Below are 20,300 nucleotides of genomic sequence, written 5' to 3' on the forward strand. Positions count from 1 at the left end.
TGGTATCTAACTCTAATAAAAATCTATCCCTGAGGGCAGTACCATATGGACTTAGAAAAGCATAAATTAACATTATGGATATTGTATTATATTTTTGCTAATTAAAAAAAAAAAAACATTTCCCAATTACATTGCCATCTGCACTTGTGCACATTCCCAGTGCACTTGAAATTAGAGACACATGGCTTTGGTTCTGACTTCTCTTCTAGGACCTTAGGAATTAAGAGGGAGGTAGAAAAGAAGTAGATAAAAGAATAAATTGTAATCTTTGTTTGTTTGTTTGTTTATAAGGGTATGTTCTGCTCCTGGGAACATGGATGCTCCTACCCTATTTGTCTCAGAACTTTTTCTTTTCTCTGTTTGCAGTAGCTGTAGGTTAGTGGAGAAAAAACCTGCCTGGGAGGCAGGAATCTTGAGTTCTTCTTCTAGCTATATCTCTAACTGTGTAAACCTGGAAAAATTACGTCCCTTCTCTGCCTTCAATTTCCTAATTTGTCAAAATAAGAGGTTGGATTATGTAATAGCAAACTTTTCCATTTTGGTCATGTGGTGATTTTCCTAACGGTCTTGACCTGCTTCCAACTGGTGGGCCTTTTTGGTTTTATTTAAATATTTCTAGATACTTTGATAAAAGTTAAGAGTTAGTAAGATGTAAGACCTCACATGACTTCACTCTTTTTTATTGATACTTCATGAAGACAACTGCAAATTCTTAACTCAAATTCTATATATAACTGATAGAGTGAACATTTGAAAAGTCTATGGTCTTCAGTCTCTCCAGTACTTAATAAAATTCCTAATGTATTGTAGGTGCTTAATAAATCCTTGTTAATTGATGTTTAAAATGTAAGGTGGACTTAAAGTGACTTTTAAATTCTTAAATAAATTATTAGTGAAGTTGTAAACCCATCCCAGCATTCTTTTTTTTCTTTTGAAAAAAATTTCTTTACAACATTATCCCTTGCACTCACTTCTGTTCCGACTTTTTCCCTCTCTCCCTCCACCCCTTTCCCTACATGGCAAGCAGTCTTATACATGTTAAATATGTCACAGTATATCCTAGATACAATATATGTGTGCAGAACCAAACAGATTCTCTTGTTGCACAGGGAGACTTGGATTCAGAAGGTAAAAATAACCCGGGAAGAAAAACAAAAATGCAAACAGTTTACATTCATTTCCCAGTGTTCTTTCTTTGGCTGTAGCTGCTTCTGTCCATCACTGATCACTTGAAACTGAGTTAGATTTTCTCTTTATCGAAGAAATCCACTTCCATCAGAATACATCCTCATACAGTATTGTTGTTGAAGTATATAATGATCTCCTGGTTCTGCTCATTTGACTTAGCATCAGTTCATGTAAGTCTCTCCAAGCCTCTCTGTATTCATCCTGCTGGTCATTTCTTACAGAACAATAATATTCCATAACATTCATATACCACAATTTACTCAACCATTCTCCAATTGATGGGCATCCATTTATTTTCCAGTTTCTGGTCACTACAAATAGGGCTGCCACAAACCTTTTGGCACATACAGGTCCCTTTCCCTTCTTTAGTATCTCTTTGGGGTATAATGCCAGTAGTAGCACTGCTGGATCAAAGAGTATGCACAATTTGATAACTTTTGGGACATAATTCCAGATTGCTCTCCAGAATGGTTGGATTCGTTCACAACTCCAATAACAATGTATCAGTGTCCCAATTTTTCCGCATCCCCTCCAACATTTGTCATTATTTTTTCCTGTCATCTTAGCCAATCTGACAGGTGTGCAGTAGTATCACAGAGTTGTCTTAATTTGCATTTCTCTGATGAATAGTGATTTGGAACACTCTTTCATATGAGTGGAAATAGTTTCAATTTCATCATCTGAAAATTGTCTGTTCATATCCTTTGACCATTTATCAATTGGAGAATGGCTTGATTTCTTATAAATTAGAGTCAATTCTCTATATATTTTGGAAATGAGGCCTTTATCAGAACCTTTAACTGTGAAGATGTTTTCCCAGTTTGTTGCTTCCCTTCTAATCTTGTTTGCATTAGTTTTGTTTGTACAGAAGCGTTTAAATTTGATATAATCAACATTTTCTATGTCGTGATCAATAATGATCTCTAGTTCATATTTGGTCACAAATTTCTTCCTCCTCCACAAGTCTGAGAGGTAAACTATCCTATGTTCCTCTAATTTATTTATAATCTCATTCTTTATGCCTAAATCATGGACCTATTTTGATCTTATCTTGGTATATGGTGTTAAGTGTGGGTCCATGCCTAATTTCTGCCATACTTATTTCTAGTTTTCCCAGCAGTTTTTGTCAAATAATGAATTCTTATCCCAAAAGTTAGGATCTTTGGGTTTGTCAAACACTAGATTGCTATAGCTGACTATTCTGTCTTGTGAACCTAACCTGTTCCACTGATGAACTAGTCTATTTCTTAGCCAATACCAAATGGTTTTGGTGACTGCTGCTTTATAATATAGTTTTAGATCAGGTACAGCTAGGCCACCTTCAAAATACGGATTTTTCAACCTGCAAGGCTGAACTCAACATGACTTAATGTTGGGCTTTACTTATACTATGGAACTGGGAAGGCTCCTAGTTATGGCAAAAATTCATCTTGACCAGATTGAGAATCAGTCTTTGGACTCTCTGAGATTCTAACAGAGAAGTTCTCATCTAATGAAGCAATCAAAGGCAAACTGCTCATTTATTTATTTCTATGCTGACTTATTTACTTTTTTTTTTTAATAAAGCTTTTTTTTTTCAAAATATATGCATGGATAATTTGACAACACTGACCCTTGCATAGACTTGTATTTCAGATTTTCTCCTTCTTCCCCCACTCCCTCCCCTAGATGGCAAGCAATTCAATATAGATTAAGCATGTTAAAATATATGTTAAATCCAATATATATATATATATATATATATATATATATATAAACACATTTATACGTTCTTTTGCTGCACAAGAGAAATCAGATCAAAAAAAGAAAGTAAATGAGTAGGAAAACAAAATGCAAGCAAACAACAACAAAAAGAGTGAGAATGTTATGATGTGATCCACATTCAGTTCCCACAGTTCTCTCTCTGGGTGTGGATGACTCTCTTCATCACAAGATCATTGGAATTGGTCTCAATCATCTCACTGTTGGAAAGAGTTACATTCATCAGAATTGATCATTGTATATATATTGATGTTGTTGTGTATCATGATCTCCTGGTTCTGCTCATTTCATTTAGCATCAATTCATGTAGACCTCTCCAGGCCTCTTTAAAATCATCCTCCTGGATTGGCGAGACTTACATGAACTGATGCTGAGCGAAATGAGCAGAACCAGGAAATCATTATATACCTCAACAACGATACTGTATGAGGATGTATTCTGATGGAAGTGGATTTCTTCAACAAAGACAAGATCTAACTTAGTTTCAATTGATCAAGGATGGACAGAAGCAGCTACACCCAAAGAAAGAACACTAGGAAATGAATGTAAACTGCTTGCAATTTTTGTTCTTCTTCCCAGGTTATTTATACCTTCTAAATCCAATTCTCCCTGAGCAACAAGAAAACTGTTCGGTTCTGCACACATATATTGTATCCAAGATCTACTATAACCTATTTAACATGTATAGGACTGCTTGACATCTGGGGGAGAGGGTGGAGGGAGGGAGGGGAAAAATCGGAACAGAAGTAAGTGCAAGGGATAATGTAAAAATACCCTGGCATGGGTTCTGTCAATAAAAAGTTATTTAATAAAAAATAAAATAAAATAAAATCATCCTCCTGATCGTTTTTTTATAGAACAATAATATTCCATAACTGTTAGGGGTCAGAAGTTGAAACAAGGTACTAATTCACTGGAATTGATGGAAACAATGCTTATGTACTTAATTTCACACCTTTAAGAGTTCACACATTAGCATTCAAGATTCACAAGTCAGGAACCCACAATCCCACTCTCTCAGAGGAGGAGTCAACCTTTGAGTTCACGCCTTTAAGAGATCATAAAAAAGAAGCTCTTGGAGCCTCAGCCAGGAGTCAGTTGGAGGAGATTCGCAAAGAGGAATGGGTGATTTTAAAAAAATGCACTGGCCCACTTTGTAGCAAGTATAGTTTTATAGAACTGGAATAATGGAGTTTTATGGGGGATATAAATTGAGGACATTTTTGCATTCATTGACAAAGGCACAGAAATGATGATTCCTTTGTATGCATCATGAAAATTTCTTTATGTCAAGTGCATCTTTTCAGGGAAGTTTTATTAGCGCCTTCAATAATCTAAATTATAGTATGTTCATCTTTTTCCCACCAGAATGAGAAAAAGCTAGTGCAGATGGTGTTTAAGTAGGCAACATTTAATATGGGATATACATAAAGAAAATGTCCAACAAAATCCTAGAGTTCCCAGATGAGGCTAAGGAGCTGAGCATGGTCATTAAGTTTTCTGATGAACACATTGATCCTAAAAATATAAGTTAATGATCCCCAAATCAAGTGATATAAACCTTAATGTTATTATGTTACATTGCTACTTTAGGCTCATCAGGAAAAATTAATTTCAGAATTCAATAGAAATATATTCTCATGTAATAGATGGAGTACTGTTCCGGTAGGAATCAGAAACCTAGATTCTAATAGTGGAACTATTTCTTTTCTTAACAAAGACATGTAATATCTCTAAACCTCACTTTCCTCACCTGGATGCAGAGGGTCTGTGTTTAAATTCTGGTTCTATCACTTACTAGTGTGAACCTGGTGACTTGACCTTTCTAGGCTTCCATTTCCTCATTTGTGAAACAAGGGGAGCAGGCTAGATAAAATATAAATCTTGTCCTAGTTCTAATCCTACAGTTCTGTGACTGTCAGAATCAATCAAGTCACAAAGCAGGCTGTCAAGAAACAGCATTGTCATTGTTAAAGAGAATGTGTAATGCTACTGGTCTACTGAAGTGGGGGATAAAAACTCGGTGTTCTAAAAGTCAGGTTTGAAAGACAACAGACAATTTACTGGCCTTTATGGCAGTTCTTTGGCAGGGGGTGGGGGAGAGAATATATGCTTATATACCTCTCTCTGTCTCTCTCTTTCTGTCTCTCTGTCTCTGTCTCTCTCTCCCCCAAGTATTGACCCCCGAATCAACCAGTCATTTTCTTACTCCTCATAGAAATATTCAAGTAAGATTTCTTCTATGTATAATAAGGAATCAATTAATAACAAGCATATACAAAGTTCCTACTTCATGCCAGGTGCTTTGACTGAAAGGAGTCTAAACCTACAGCCTATTATCTTTAATTGAAGCTACAGATAACATGCTTCATCATAGATCTTCAGAATAGGGTTAGTACATACAAACACATATAGATATGCATACATACAATACACATATATTTGTACAGTGGAAAAATAAAGAATTGCATAAACAATCTAGAATAAGTGAGAGGGTCCCTAGGTATGTCATTGTCATTTCCCAGAATGGGGCTCATTTCTTTTGAAATCTGAGATGTATTTGGTTTGTTGTAGTCCATGAAAAGTATTTCCTTATGTATTGACAAGCATCATTTTGGAACATCAGTCTGGGAGAAAAGAAAACATTTTAGTTTTCATTCTCTGGATTTCATTACAAATAGTATTTGGATCTTGGTGGCTATCATTTATTTTCACAATTGCCAATTTCATTCTAAGCAGTCAAGTTCAGAGTGTGGCCAAATAAGACAACATTTTGATCCATTTTATCTTTGAGGCTGGTGACTCATATGTGTTACTAAGAAAAACCAATGAATAATCTGTTGATTAATATCTCTGGCCCTCCCTTTCCTCTTTTGTATGGAAAAAGTTGGAATTTGATAATCTTTTAGATTAGTGATTCTAACTCTTTTGTACTCTTCCTTGAAGTAGCCACTTTCATCTTAATTCTATATTTTTAATTTCTCCATCCCCTCTTTCTAGTATGATCTTCCAAATCTTGAAACCAAGTAAATCAGCCTATAGGAATGAAAACACCTTTCAAAACTAAATGCCATTTGTGATGACCGGGTATTTTAAAATAGCGATGGAATTGGTTAGGGGAAAAATTCTCATTTTATTTCAATGAAGAAAAGAGGAGAAGAGAATGGGCGATAGCAATGTGTGCCTAGTCAAAAATTGCTAGATCAGCAACCAACAGGAAACAGTGAGATAGAAAGGCCAATTTCTAGCTTTTCTGTTCTTCTGTTTCACCACAAAATGTTCTTTATATACAAATCAGGACTTTCAGAGAGGGTAGGGGTATTTTTTCAAGATGTATATAATAAGTATAGTAATTATTATTTAGTTTTCTGTTAATAGTATCCTTCAAGCTTTCAGCCTATTATATATTTTTTCTATGATGTTTTATTTTTTCTGTTATTTTATTATTTTTTAATTTATATTTTTCTTTTTTTTATTTTTTTTTTTTTTTTTTCTCTTCCTTTCCTCCTCCTTTTTTTCCTTTTCTTCTCTCTTCCTTCTTTCTCTCTCTCTCTCTCTCTCTCTTCTCTCCTTCCTTTCTCTCCTTCTCTCTTCTCTCTTTCTTTCTCTCTCTCTCTCCTTCTCTCTCTCTTCTCTCTCTCTTCTCTCTTTCTTTCTCTCTCTCTCTTTCCTTTCTCCTTACATTTTCTCCAAAGATTACATTTTAAAGCTTTTCTCCTCTTTTCACTTTTTTCTTCTTTCTTTCACAGGAGAAGATTTTTAAACAAATTTTTACAGTTTTCAGCCTTTCCCGGACCTCTATTTAGTTCTTTCCTTTCTTTCTTTTGAAAATATTTTTCTAAATTCCTATGTTACCAGGGAAAATTTGGGAAGTATGGACTATTTTAGCAGGATTGAACCGGCTCCAATTTACGTGAGAAAATTTCCCTATTTCTAGGACGATTTCTCAGTAAGTCTAAGAGGAGGTTTAAACCTTGAGAAATAAAGTATTTTCTAGGGTTCACAAGGCAAATGGATATACCAACTGGAATCTCGGCCTCAGACATCAAGGGCGCTTGGGCTTAATGGACTTATCACTTTGTCCCTGAGGACTAATGTTTAATGGCCTTGCCAGGAAATAGTTTAAACGTAGGTAATTTTGCGACTCTCAGATAAAGTTTATTCCAAATTCTGGAGGTGTCTCAGTTTTCAGAATCATCCTCCTAGAAGGGTAAATAGCTGGTTAAAGCAGGACTTTCGGGTTTTGTAAACTAGATGCCTGGGAAGGAAAGAGCTGCTGCTTTTTGACCTGGCTGTACAGCCCACAAGGTAGGAGTTGGAAATAAAAATTCGTACTTCTCGTTTTTGGCCGATCTGAAAACGGTTGGGGATTCCCTACTTTGCTAGAGGCGGTTGTAAACAGGGCGAAGGTCCTTGGTTCTCAATAAGTCCACTTTCCAACTTGGTGAGATCAGGGCTTATTAGATTTGGGGGCCCAAGTTGATTTTGATGGTGGTTTAAATGAAATTTGGGAAGAGTCAGAAGGTTAATTGTGCTTTTGGTGAGATAACTTTTTAGCTAGATGGATAGAAGCTTTCTATAGAAAAGCGAGAGGTTCTGAGCCGCTCCTTTGAATAAGGGAAAGGAGGTTTTTTATTTCAGGCTTTTCTTCCGGCTTTGGGGCATTGTTGGGCTTTTAGTCTGTCTTATGGATTGCATAGGGTTGTTGGAAAGATTAGTAGATGCTTTTAATTCTCTAGATCTAAATGGCCTGACCCAAATAGTGAAACTATGAAACTTTGCAGGGACAACCAGGCTAATATTAGATTTCTGGGCTGAAATTGGTTCTCAAATATTTTCAGGTTAAGGGGGTGTCTTAAAGGAATTTGAAGGTTATAGAATCAAAGCAAGGATATTATTATTAACTTTAAGTGAAGAAAATACAAGGTTTTACAGCTTAAAGAGGGGAAGAAAATTTTTAGTAGTAAATAAGGGAAGAAAGCCATTAAGGAAGCTTCCTAAATCAAAATTAAGCTGCTGGGATAACCCTAGAAGGGTTTGTTTAGTGAGGTATTATTAATTTTTTATAGGAAAATATAACAGCTTGACATAATAATTTTAGCTGGAAATCGATAATAGTATTTAGATGGTTTTGTCCTGCAAATGATTCAATAAAAAGTCTCGAACTTAACTGGGTGTCAAAGATCATTAAAGCCAATTAAGGTAAATTTAAATAATCATTTCCTTCTTTTTTAAGGAGCAACTTGGGCTGTAAAGTTAGATTTATCTTGTAAAACAAAGATGATCATTTCAGTATTTTCTTAGATCATATGAGATGGAGGAGGAAAGAAGGGAGTTTAAGGCCTTCGATGGGACAAGTCTCACTATTTTCATGATACTTGCCTGAAATTCAGAAAGAAATGAGGAGTCTCATTACACTCTCTGCATGGGGAAGAAGGATGGTTTTCATTTGAACATTCCCTACAGTTTTAAAATTGTGCCAGAACAACAGAGGAAGACAATAAACCCAAAACAAATAACTAGCAAAATAAAAAGCTATTCCAAAGCCAATCCGGAGTGCTTTTTGGTTTAGAGAAATAAGGAGGAAATAATTATGTGATATTTCTTCTTGGGAAGAAATTGATAAAAGTCCTAGTTAACTAATCAAAATATTTTCCAGCTATGAGTCATAATGATAATAATAATCAGCAAAATGAATTTATTGACTTTTTCTGGTATCCTATTAATATTTTTATTTTGTTCATTTAGGAGGCAACTAATTAGGACAGTGAATATAATACTGGATTTAGAGTCAGGAAGACTCTCATTCAAATCTTAGACCTTATTTAGCTGTATGACTAAGGGTGATTTAGTTCACCTCTGTTTGCCTCAGTTTCCTTATCTTTTAAATGAGCAAAATAATAGCACCTCCCTTGCTGGGTTGCTTTGAAAGTAAAATGAATTGATATGTCAAGTGCTTTGTAAACATTAAACCACTATATATATATATATATATATATATATATATGCACTTTACTATTGTTATTAAATTGAAGTTGTTAATCATTGAAGATGATGTGGAGTCAAAAAAATAGTAGATGCATTAGATGCATACAAACAGAAATGACTCATTTTCATGTAATATGTTTTTTTGTCTTCTCATTCTAGGAGTTACATGATGGATGCGCTCTCTGATGCAATCAGCACTTTTACTTTGAATGTTTTTAAAGAAATTACTGAAAAAGATAGCTCACAGAATGTGTTTTACTCTCCCTTGAGTCTCTATTGTGCCCTGACTATGGTCTTAGAGGGGGCCAAGGGAAATACTGCTGCACAGATACAACAGGTACTTGGGATTAAGAGAAAACAAATAAACAAAAAAACAAAATAAAAAGCAACTAGACCAAACTATATGAAACTTTTTATACTTCTCCAAATCCACATCTCAAAGGAGCTAAACTTTTCAGTAGTGTAGCCATAGAAAGTGAGGGAAAGGAACGACAAGATGTGGATGATGTGTCTCTGTGGAATGAACAGTAGGCATTCAGGATAGAAATGTGCCTAAGGTTACTAATGCAGAATAATCTTACCTTTTTACCATGGCTTGGAGGAATAACTATAAGGTCACTATTTGGGGAAGTACATGAGGAAGTGAGGAAGATAAAAAATATCAAGTGTAGTAATGTATAATAACTCTGGAAAGGTAGGTTAGACCCAGATGGTAAAGGACTTTAAATGCTGAACAAAAAAGATTTGTATTTGTTCCTAAATGCCTAAGGGGCTAATGGACCTTATAGAATTGGGTGATGTCCTCAATTTTTATTTTAAATAATTTCACTCTCTGTGGATATTTCAGCTGATTTTCCTTTGAGGTTTTTTTTGTTTTGTTTTGTTTTAAAAGAAAGGTAAATAGTCCTGAAGTTGTCCTTTTGTTTTTCTATATAGGTTCTTTCTTTAAACAAAGGTACAGATGTCTGTCAAAGTTTCCAGTTTTTTCTTGAAGAAGCTAATAAATCTGGTGATCAATGTCTGCTAAGAATTGCCAACAGACTTTTTGGAGAAAAGACTCATGATTTTATGTCAGTAAGTCTTGTCTATTATTTCTCCCTGTATCAACTTAAGGAAATCAGTGACATTTTCAAGTTAAAGAATGACAAGAGTACCTCATCTGTCATGTATTAAGGATTCAGTTGGAAGTATTTGAAAATGTCAGCCCTGGGAATATAGTATTATTATCCATAATGTCAAAGAATTAACAGTAAGGTTCAGTGGACAAAGCATTACCAGAATTCAAATCTCACCTCTGCTACTTGTTATCTGGACAGATCTCTCTGGGCCCGTTTCACCTGTCTAAAAATAGAAGGGGTGGACTGATGTTTTCTAAAGTCTTTCAATTCAAGATCTGTGATCCTTTGAACCTATAGACAATGACTATCTAGATTAAACATTTTTTTCTGACAGTTTATTTTTAAATAGCAATTTGTTGATTTATTGGAGAACATTGCCACATCCTTAGTCTTCCTTTGGATTCCTGACCATAATCTTTGCTTTTTAAGTGACCTATTTGAGCTAATAAAATATAAAAGTATTTAATAAGCCCTGATTTCTAATACCTAAGTCATTACATTCATTTAGTTAAAGACATAAAAGTTCATCAAGTCAAACACAAAGATTTGGGATCAATTTATGGTGATCGGTAATATGTTTGTGAGTGTTAAGAAGAGTTCAAAATTTGCATTGCATTGAATTGATGAAATTTAATTTTGGACTTGTGACACTTGATTGTATTGTTTATCCTACTGTTTAGTCTTTTAAGGAATCCTGTCAAAAATTCTACCTTTCAAAAATGGAAGAACTTGACTTTGTTAATGCATCAGAGGAAGCAAGAAAACATATAAATAAGTGGGTAGAAGAAAAGACTGAAGGTAAAAAATCATGGAATATCTTTTTAGTTATTTTAGAGATGGCAATTTGTGGTTTTGATAACTATTTTCCAAAATATAAAAAGGAGTTATATCTAAGCATTAAAAAGTAGACAAAAATCTGTCCATTAAATGTTATTTAAGTTTCTTTTTCTTTCCCCTGTGTTTCAATGTCCTCAGTATCAAGAATGTTTCTTAATGTTGTAATCAGGTACTAGGATGAATCATTTCCAATCACAATGCATTTCTTTATTTGTTGAATGGCTAAAATAACCATTCTACTGTTAGGAATCTAAGACAGATTCTCATTTTATGTTGCTTCCTAAAGTTTTCCATCCACCTTAAACAATGTTACCATATTCTTATTCAAGCCATGTAAAATCCTATTCCCCTGTCTTTTTGTGCCTTTTAAATATATGTATTTACATGTATTCATGCTGTACATGTTTTATTCTGATGACCATATTTAAATTGATTTAAATTCTAAGTAAATGCATTGTAAATTGGTTACTATTTCCAGGACATGTATTTTGTAGAATCTCACAGAATTATTTTTGTGATTGCCAAGTATTTCTTTCAACCTATGGTATAATAGTAAGGAGGTTTAGGAACTTCGGGGAGATAGAACCAAGGATGTCAGAATAGAGAAAATCCTCAATTTGTCAAAATATATTCCTCTAAACAACTTTTTAAAAATAAATTTTCATATCCTTTGATCACTTATCTGTTAGTTAGGAATGACTTGAATTCTTATAAATTTGACTCTATCAAATTTAAGAAATGAGGCCTTGAGCTAAAATAGTGGCTGCAAAAATTGTTTCCCAGCTTTCTGCTTCATATCTAATCTTGGCTGCATTGGTTTTGTTTGTACAAAAACTTTCCTTTAATGAAAATCAAAATGAAATGCAAAATGATCTATTTTGCATTTTATAATGTTCTCTATTTCTTGTTGAATCAGAAATTCTTTCCTTCTCCATAAATGTGACAGCTAAACTACCTCTTGCTCTCTTAATTTGCTTTCAGTATATTATTTTCTATGACCTTCTCTTGGTAGAAGTTGTAAGATGTTGGTTTATACCTAGTTTCTGCCATACTATTTCCCAGTGTTCCCAGCAGTTTTTCAAATAATGAGTTCTTATCCCAGAAACTAGAGCCTTTGAATTCATCAAACAATAGATTACTCTAGTTATCAATTGTTGTTTCTTGTGTCCCTAACTTTCTCCACTGATCCACCACTTTTTCTTGGCCAGTACAGATGGATCACTGCTACTTTTTAATACCATTTTAAGAATGATACTGCTAGTTCATCATCCTCTGCAATTTTTTTCATTAATTTCCTTGATATTCTTAACTTTTTCTTTTTCCAGATAAATTTTATTATTGTTTTTTCTATCTCTATAAACTAATTTTTTGACAGTTTGATTGGTATGGCATTCTATAAGTAGACTAATTTAGGTAGAATAGTCATTATTATTATATTAGCTTAGTCTAACCATGAGCAGCAATTTATATTTTTCCAATTGTTTGGATGTGACTTTACTTATGAGAAAAGTATTTTGTAATTGTGTTCCTATATTTCTTGGGTTTGTCTTGCATGAAGACTCTCAAAGATTTTATGTTTTCTACACTTATTTTAAGTGGAATTTATCTCTTGCTGCTGAGTTCTATTGGTAACATATTAAAAAGCTGATTATTTATGTGGGTTTGTTTTATGTCCTGAAACTTTACTAAAATTATTAATTTTTTCAAGTACTTTTTAGGTGATTATCTAGCATTTTCTAAGTATATCTTCTTAACATCTGCAAAGAGTTATAATTATTCCCTTATTTCCTATTCCAATTATTTCTATTTCTTTTTCTTCTCTTACTACTCATGCTAACATTTCTAGGTCAGTATTGAACAATTGTGGTAATAATAGGCATCCTTTTTTCACCCTGATGTAATTGGGAATGCTTCTATTTTTTTCCTATTATGAATACTACTTGGTTTTAGATAGATGCTGCTTATCATTTTAAGCAAAACTAAATTTGTTCCTTTGTTCCCTAGTGTTTTTAATAGGAAAGGATACTATATTTTTTTCAAAAGCTATTTCTACATTGAGTGGAATAATCATATGGATTCTGTTTGTTCTGTTATTAATATGATCAATTATGCCAATAGTTTTCCTGATATTGAACCAGCCCTGTATTTCTGATATAAATCCCACTTGATCAGAGTATATTATTCTGGTGATAGCTTATTATGATATCTTTGCTAATATTTTATTTAAAATTTTTGCATGTATATTTACTAGGAAAAGTGGTCCATAATTTGCTTTCTCTGTTTTAGCTTTTCCAGGTTCAGGTATGAGTACCATTTTTGTGCCATAAAAAGAATTTGGCAGGAATCCTTCTTTGCCAATTTTTTCAAATAGTTCATATAATATTGGAATCAATGGTTTATTAAATATAATTGATAGAATTCACTTGTGACTCCGACCCTGGAGATTTTTTCTTACTCAGTGGAATTCAAAATTTGAAAAAAAAATGAATATAAATATATATCTGTATGCAATCATGAAATAGTTAGTGGAATAAACATGGAACTTTAGTTAACTAAACATGCAATAAATCAGAATATGAATAAATATGGAAATTTAGTGAAATAAATATAAAAAACATATGTAAAGAAAAAACAGCTACAACAACTAAAAAAGGGCTGGAGTCAGAAAACCAGAATCCAAGATATGCCATTTATTAGTTGTGTGAAATGGGAGTCTCCTCAGTTTTCTAAGATTCATTTTCTTTATTTATGCATGGGGTTTTATCCTAACATCAAAAACCTCATGGGATTTTTATGAGTCTCATGAGTTGCTAGATGTTAACACATTTTGGAGCTGTAAAGATAATTTTTCTTTAACACAATAAAAGGAGGGATGATATATATTTGAAAATGATTTTTTCTTACAAAATAACTATCGTATTCAGAGATATTTTTGTTATTACACTGGAAAAGATTTGGTATATATTTTTCCTTGATAACATATAATGGATAGATCATTGTGGACTATATAACTATTAGCAGTGCTATGTAAAGGTGAATGATTGTACTTGAGTAAATTGTTGCAATTGAAACTCTGCTTAATGTATTTATTGATCGATCATATAATCAATGTTATGATAATGAGGAGGAAGAGGAAGAGCACAAGGAGGAGGCTAACTAGACTTGTTTAAAGTTTATAAAATGCTGTATATGTATTATCTCATTTGTTTTAGTTGTGATTATAGCTACATCTCCACTAAATTTAATCTGTAATGTTTTAATACAGGTAAGATTGTAGAACTACTAACTAATGGTTCTATTGATCAACTGACCTCTCTGGTACTTGTGAATGCTATCTATTTCAAAGGAAAATGGCAAAATCAATTTGAAAAACATGCAACAAAAGAACGAATGTTCAAAATCAGCAAGGTAAGTGGCAATTTTGCAATGTCCTACAATTCAATGGGCAACTGGGACAATGGGAAAGAACCATCGGGTTCCCTTTTTTTCTTAAGATTATAGATGAAAGATTAACAACACACTTAAACTCTTCTTTTTCTTTACTTAACTCTTCCTCATCTCTCTATCTTTTTCTTTCTCCCTTGGAAGGATTTTCCCTTCTATTTTCTGATATAATAAAGAAATCAAACTTTCCAAAGCAATCCTGATAGACTTTGTACAGAAAATGCCATCTGCGTCCAGAAAAAGAACTATGGAGACTGAATGTAATACAATATATACTATGTTCACTTTTATTTTCTGTTTTTTTTTTTTTTTTTAATTTCTCCCATGGTTTTTCCCTTTTGTTCTGATTTTTCTCTCCCAACATGATTCATAAAGCAATGTATATTTAAAATAAATAAATAAATTATTAAAAATGAAAAAAAGAAATAGCTTGTTTATACAGTGTTAATAACTGAATACTTGTTTTTATTTTTCATTCTGTGGTTGTTTTAAGGCAAAGTCATTTGTGATGCTATAGTTTGTTAGAACTGCAAGTTCTCTGAAAATATGATTTCTTCTATCAAGGTAAAAAAAAGAAGAATTCAATCCCACAGTTCAGTTTTTCTTCATTTCACTTGTTATGCCACTTATTTTCCTTACGTCAAGACCTTACAATCTGGAAGACAGTTTCCTTGCTGTTTCTGTATGTTTACCTTCTTATAAAGTTGTCATGGTAAATCATAAAAGAAGAGAACATGCTCTCTCCTGTTTTTCAGTTTGGCAATAATTTTTATCTTGGTCACTGAGGATACATTGTGGGAAATTATTTATTAGCAAGGCAAACCTAAGAGAAGTATTAAGATCTTCTTTGGAGAGAGTTGTTATTTTCCTCATCAAAGCTATCTCTATGTGGTCTCTGATTTCCAAGTTACTCTTTCCTCAAGAGTCTTTTGATACTTCCTTAAAAAGTCTGTTGATCTAAGCTTAACATGGTTAATCAGTGGGCTGAGAAGTCTACTTTCTTTTCTATCAGACTCTGAATTTAATTCTTTCCTTTTTCTTTCCTTAACTATATACTTCCTCTCTGCATCCTCTTTATCCCCTTCTAGAGCTATCTCTAGAAGGGATTTTTTTTTCTTTATATATTCAGACATAATAAAGAATTACATCATTGAGCTCAGAGACTAAAAAATAATTTAACCTCCTCATTTTAAAGGAGAGACAGTAAGTGCAAAAGGTCTTAGGGGAGAGAGATTAATGTGAATTAATATCATCAAGTAATAAAACATGTAATAGGGTAGACTAATATGTGTGTACCTATATATCTGTCTGTATCTCTCTCTGCATATATGTATGTATGTGTTTGCATGCACACATACACATGCACACATGCATAAACACATATACAATAAACCTAGAGAAGGCATTATTAATCTGAATATTTTTCTCTTAACTATCAAGCAGCTGTTAAATACCTCATATTCCAAAGAATAAACAAAGTTCTCTGTCAATGTACTTTTATTTCAGAAACTTCATTGCTAATGGTAAAAAGAGTTTTTAGAAATTAGTTGATGATGAAATATGGGCCACAATACCATTAAACCTTATTTAGACATATAGAAGTACCCATAAGATTAATGTCTTTTTTTTTTTTTTAATTACATTATCATAGAGATGCACTGGATATAGATTAACTCACAGAAAAAAGATATGTTAGTCTCAGGGGTATTTCCACAGATTCTATATCAAATGCTTTACTGTCTTAGGGATAAGGGAGGAAAGAGACAGAGGGAGAAATTTTGGAATTCAAAGTAGTATTTTAAAAAGAATATTTAAAATTGTCTTATGTGTAATTGCAAAACATAAAACATTATTAGAAAAAAATATTCTATAATACAAAATATAACAAAAAACAATCCTCCCACTAATTGGAATAACGTAAAATGTTCTAGAAACATATAGAACATAGAAGAGGTTGTGAGGAAAGATAAGAATTAGTTCCTTTTCTCTTCTTCCCCTAATAGTTATTATCTTAAAAAGGAGTACTTATATGTAGGTAAGTCTTATGTGTAGAAATAGTGTTTTTTGAGTGGGATAAAAGATTCCAGAGTTTGTTTCATATTTTTTAAAATTATAGCTCACCCATTGCTTGGTGACATATGAAATTCCTTTAACTAGTTTCATATATATATATATATATATATATATATATGTATATACACATACATATACATATACATGTATACATATATATGTATATGTATGTATATATATATATATAGTTTTAACTAGTTTCACATCACTATCAGATCAGAAATAAATTTTTGATGCAATTTGAGTGAAACTTATTCACACTGAGGTTTAACTAAATATTCAGTTGTGGACTTAGCTCAATTTTGAGCTTTTCTTGTTCTTATAGGATGAAGGGGAAGAAGTGAACAGGAGAGCACTAAGTGTTTTAATTATGAGAAATCCCAAAGAAAGAAAAAGGAAACTTAGGGACGCTAGACTTTTTTTTCCCCCTGAGGCAATTGGCGTTAAGTGACTTGCCCAGGGTCATACAACTAGGCAGTATTAAGTGTCTGAAGTTAAATTTGAACTCAGGTCCTCCTGACTTCAGTGCTGGTACTCTGTCCACTGCGCCACCTAGCTGCCCCAGGGCAGCACTATGTCACAGGAAAGAACAAAAGTTCTATTTTTTCAGTAGATGAATTTAGTCCATTTCCACTTAAGGAAACAAGCCTCAGGGCATGAACAATTTATACCTTCAGAGGATTTATAATCTAAAGATATGAGATAGGGGCATGCAAATATGTCATTTTTTTTTTCAGAATGTTGTATTGATTTTATGTATCCCCTTCAATTGCCCCGGATTCACTTTCATGTGCATTTATTTCTTTTTAGGACAAGCAGAAACCAGTACAAATGATGTTTCAGGAATCCACATTTTCCATGACCTACTTAAGAGAAGTGTTTACGAAGGTCCTAGTTCTACCCTATGTTGGAGGACAAATGGACATGGTCATTTTGCTTCCAGATGAGAACACAGATCTAAAAACGGTGAGAACAATAATTGAACAATTGGGGGGGGAAATGATTCAGAGCTGTAAGCATTACATCTAAATTTTAGTTTTAATTATTAAGTCCTTTAAAATGAATCTTCTTTTCCTAGATGGTTACACCAATTTCTTTGTATGTGTTGTGTCACAAATAGAGTATGGTAGAGACTTTGAGAAAAAAGAATGGTATCCAATTATAGGGTTTAACAATGGAAGGTTATAGCAGAAGGAGCTATCTAAAGGTAGAGGTAACCAGAGAATCTCTTTTAATATTTCAGGGACTGGAATTACTACAGGAAAAGAGTTTAGGTGTTTTTTGTTTTGTTTTGTTTTTTCCTAGATCCTTCTAGGGCATAGTGAGGAGGCACAATAGAATGGAACCAGTTAAGCTAGAGATATGATTGGAAATCACTGTGACAGCAAGCACAGAGCAGCTTGCCTTTCTTTGATTGCTACATTGGAGGAGAATGCCTATGTTAGTAACCCAGAGAGACTCATGACTGATTCTCAATCTGGTCAAGATGAGATTCCCTCATGACTAGGATCTATTCCAGTTTTGTAAATCCATAGTAAAAGTAAAGCCCAACATTAAGTCATGTTGATTGCAGAATTGCAAACTAAAAAGTCAGTATTGTGCCTACCCAGGAGATCTCTGAGCCAGTTTCCTCACATGTAAAATGGGGGTAATCTCTGCCTGAAGTAATTCAGTGAGATTATGTGTGAAAGTGCTTTGAAGGCTACAAAGTGCTAGAGAAGTTTAAGATTGGAAGTGAATAATGAAGGGGGGAGTAGGAAGTGGAATTTCCCAGGTAAACTAAGATGGTGTGGAATCATTTAAGTGAGTAGGTTATGGGGTGGGGATGGCAGAAGAAAGAAAGACTATATTTGCAATCCATTCTCCAAATGATAGGAACAAAGGATAAGAACAGACAATTTTCAGATGAAGAAATGGAAACTATTTCTAGCCATATGAAAAGATGCTCCAAGTCATTATTAATCAGAGAAATGCAAATTAAGACAATTCTGGATGCCACTACACACCTGTCAGACTGGCTAGAATGACAGGGAAAGATCATTCAGAATGTTGGAGGGGATGTGGGAAAACAGGGACACTAATACATTGTTGGTGGAACTGTGAATACATCCAGCCATTCTGGAGAGCAATTTGGAACTATGCTCAAAAAGTTATCAAACTGTGCATACCCTTTGATCCAGCAGTGTTACTACTGGGCTTATACCCCAATGAGGTTTTAAAAAAGAGAAAGGGTCCTGTACGTGCAAAAATATTTGTGGCAGCCCTGTTTGTAGTGGCCAGAAACTGGAAACTGAGTGGATGCCCATCAACTGGAGAATGGCTGAATAAACTGTTATATGAATATTATGGAATATTATTGTTCTGTAAGAAATGACCAACAGGATGAATACAGAGAGGCTTGGAGAGACTTATATGAACTAATGCTGAGTGAGATGAGCAGGACCAGATCATTATATACTTCAACAACAATACTATATGATGATGAATTCTGATGGCTATGTCTCTCTTCAACAATAAGATGAACCAAATCAATTACAATAGAGCAGTAATGAATTGAACCAGCTACACCCAGCGAAAGAACTCTGGGAGATGACTGTAAACCACTACATAGAATTCCCAATCCCTCTGTTTTTGTCCGCTTGCATTTTTGATTTCCTTCATAGGTTAATTGTACATTATTTCCAAGTCTGATTCTTCTTGTGCAGCAAAATAAGTGTATGACTATGTGTACATATATTGTATTTAATATATACTTTAACATATTTAACATATATTGGTCAACCTGCCATCTGTGGGAGGGGGTGGAGGGAAGGAGGGGAAGAGTTGGAACAGAAGGATTTGCAAGGGTCAATTCCAAAAATTACCCATGCATATATCATGTAAATAAAAAGCTATATAATAATAAAAAAAAAAAAGAAAGAAAGGCTTTATTTGGAGTCAGAGTCCAACACCTCCATTGGAATTCTGGATCAGCTTCTTATAACTTATAGGACCTGAAGCAACCTCTGTTTTCTCAATCTGTAAAATGGAGCATTATTCTGGATGGTCTCTAAGGTCCCTTTCATCTCTGAAGGAAAATACAGAAAAGACAGGTATGAGTCTCTAGAAGAATGGTGTGTGTGTGTGTGTGTGTGTGTGTGTGTGTGTGAGTGTGTGTGTGTGTGTGTGTGAGAGAGAGAGAGAGAGACAGAGACAGAGACAGAGAGAATGAATATATGTTTAGCTTCGTTCTGCATTTACCACTTTCCGAATTTTCAAGAAGAATAAAAGTTCCTTAGAGGCATAGACTAATATTTATCTAATTAAGTTAAACCTTTTTGAACTTAGAACATGCAACTCTTTTTTTTTTCATTTCTAGTTGGAAAAAAGTCTTACTTCTGAGAAATTAACAGACTGGTTAAAACCAGAGAGGATGAATAAAACTGAAGTCGAAGTTTTCCTTCCCAGATTTAAGTTGGAGGAGAATTTAGACCTTGAATGCATTCTTCAAAAATTGGGCATGTCAGATGCCTTTGATGGATCCAAGGCTGACTTTTCTGGGATTTCAGCTGGGAAGAACCTATTCCTATCCAAGGTTTTACACAAGGCTTATGTAGAAGTTAATGAAGAAGGCACAGAAGCAGCTGCTGCCACTGCAGCAGTTGCAATGTTCCTTTGTGCAAAAATGAATCCTCGATTTGTGGTTGATCGTCCTTTCCTTTTTCTTATTCGAGATAATAGCTCCAAAAACATTTTGTTTTTTGGCAAAGTGATCTCTCCATAAAGAGATAATTTACTCTTGATGGGGTCTTTACCCTCATTTTGTTTATCTCTGTTTTACCCAGATTCTGATTTGCCCAATATAATTGCCATTATAATGCAAAAATAAAATTCTTTCTGAGAAATTCTCTA

The 20,300-nt window shown here is 33.7% G+C and overlaps 1 protein-coding gene across 1 annotated transcript; it reads left to right on the top strand.

Moving 5' to 3' along the window:
* Window positions 1–9,088: 9,088 nt before the first annotated feature.
* LOC100929216 (serpin B6-like) lies at window positions 9,089–20,300 on the top strand. Its single transcript, XM_031946189.1, has 6 exons — window positions 9,089–9,274; window positions 9,874–10,011; window positions 10,736–10,853; window positions 14,158–14,300; window positions 17,220–17,375; window positions 19,768–20,300. The coding sequence occupies exons 1-6, from the start codon at window positions 9,104–9,106 to the stop codon at window positions 20,170–20,172; spliced, it is 1,131 nt and encodes a 376-aa protein (XP_031802049.1). The 5' UTR covers window positions 9,089–9,103; the 3' UTR covers window positions 20,173–20,300.

The sequence above is a fragment of the Sarcophilus harrisii genome, chromosome 1, assembly GCF_902635505.1.
Source record: "Sarcophilus harrisii chromosome 1, mSarHar1.11, whole genome shotgun sequence".
NCBI lineage: Eukaryota > Metazoa > Chordata > Mammalia > Dasyuromorphia > Dasyuridae > Sarcophilus > Sarcophilus harrisii.

Coding starts and splice junctions, on each gene's coding strand:
- LOC100929216 (XM_031946189.1), top strand. CDS start 9,104: ATGATGGATGCGCTCTCTGATGCAATCAGCACTTTTACTTTGAATGTT. Junction 9,275..9,873: donor CTGCTGCACAGATACAACAG/GTACTTGGGATT, acceptor TTTTCTATATAG/GTTCTTTCTTTAAACAAAGG. Junction 14,301..17,219: donor GAATGTTCAAAATCAGCAAG/GTAAGTGGCAAT, acceptor ATTTCTTTTTAG/GACAAGCAGAAACCAGTACA.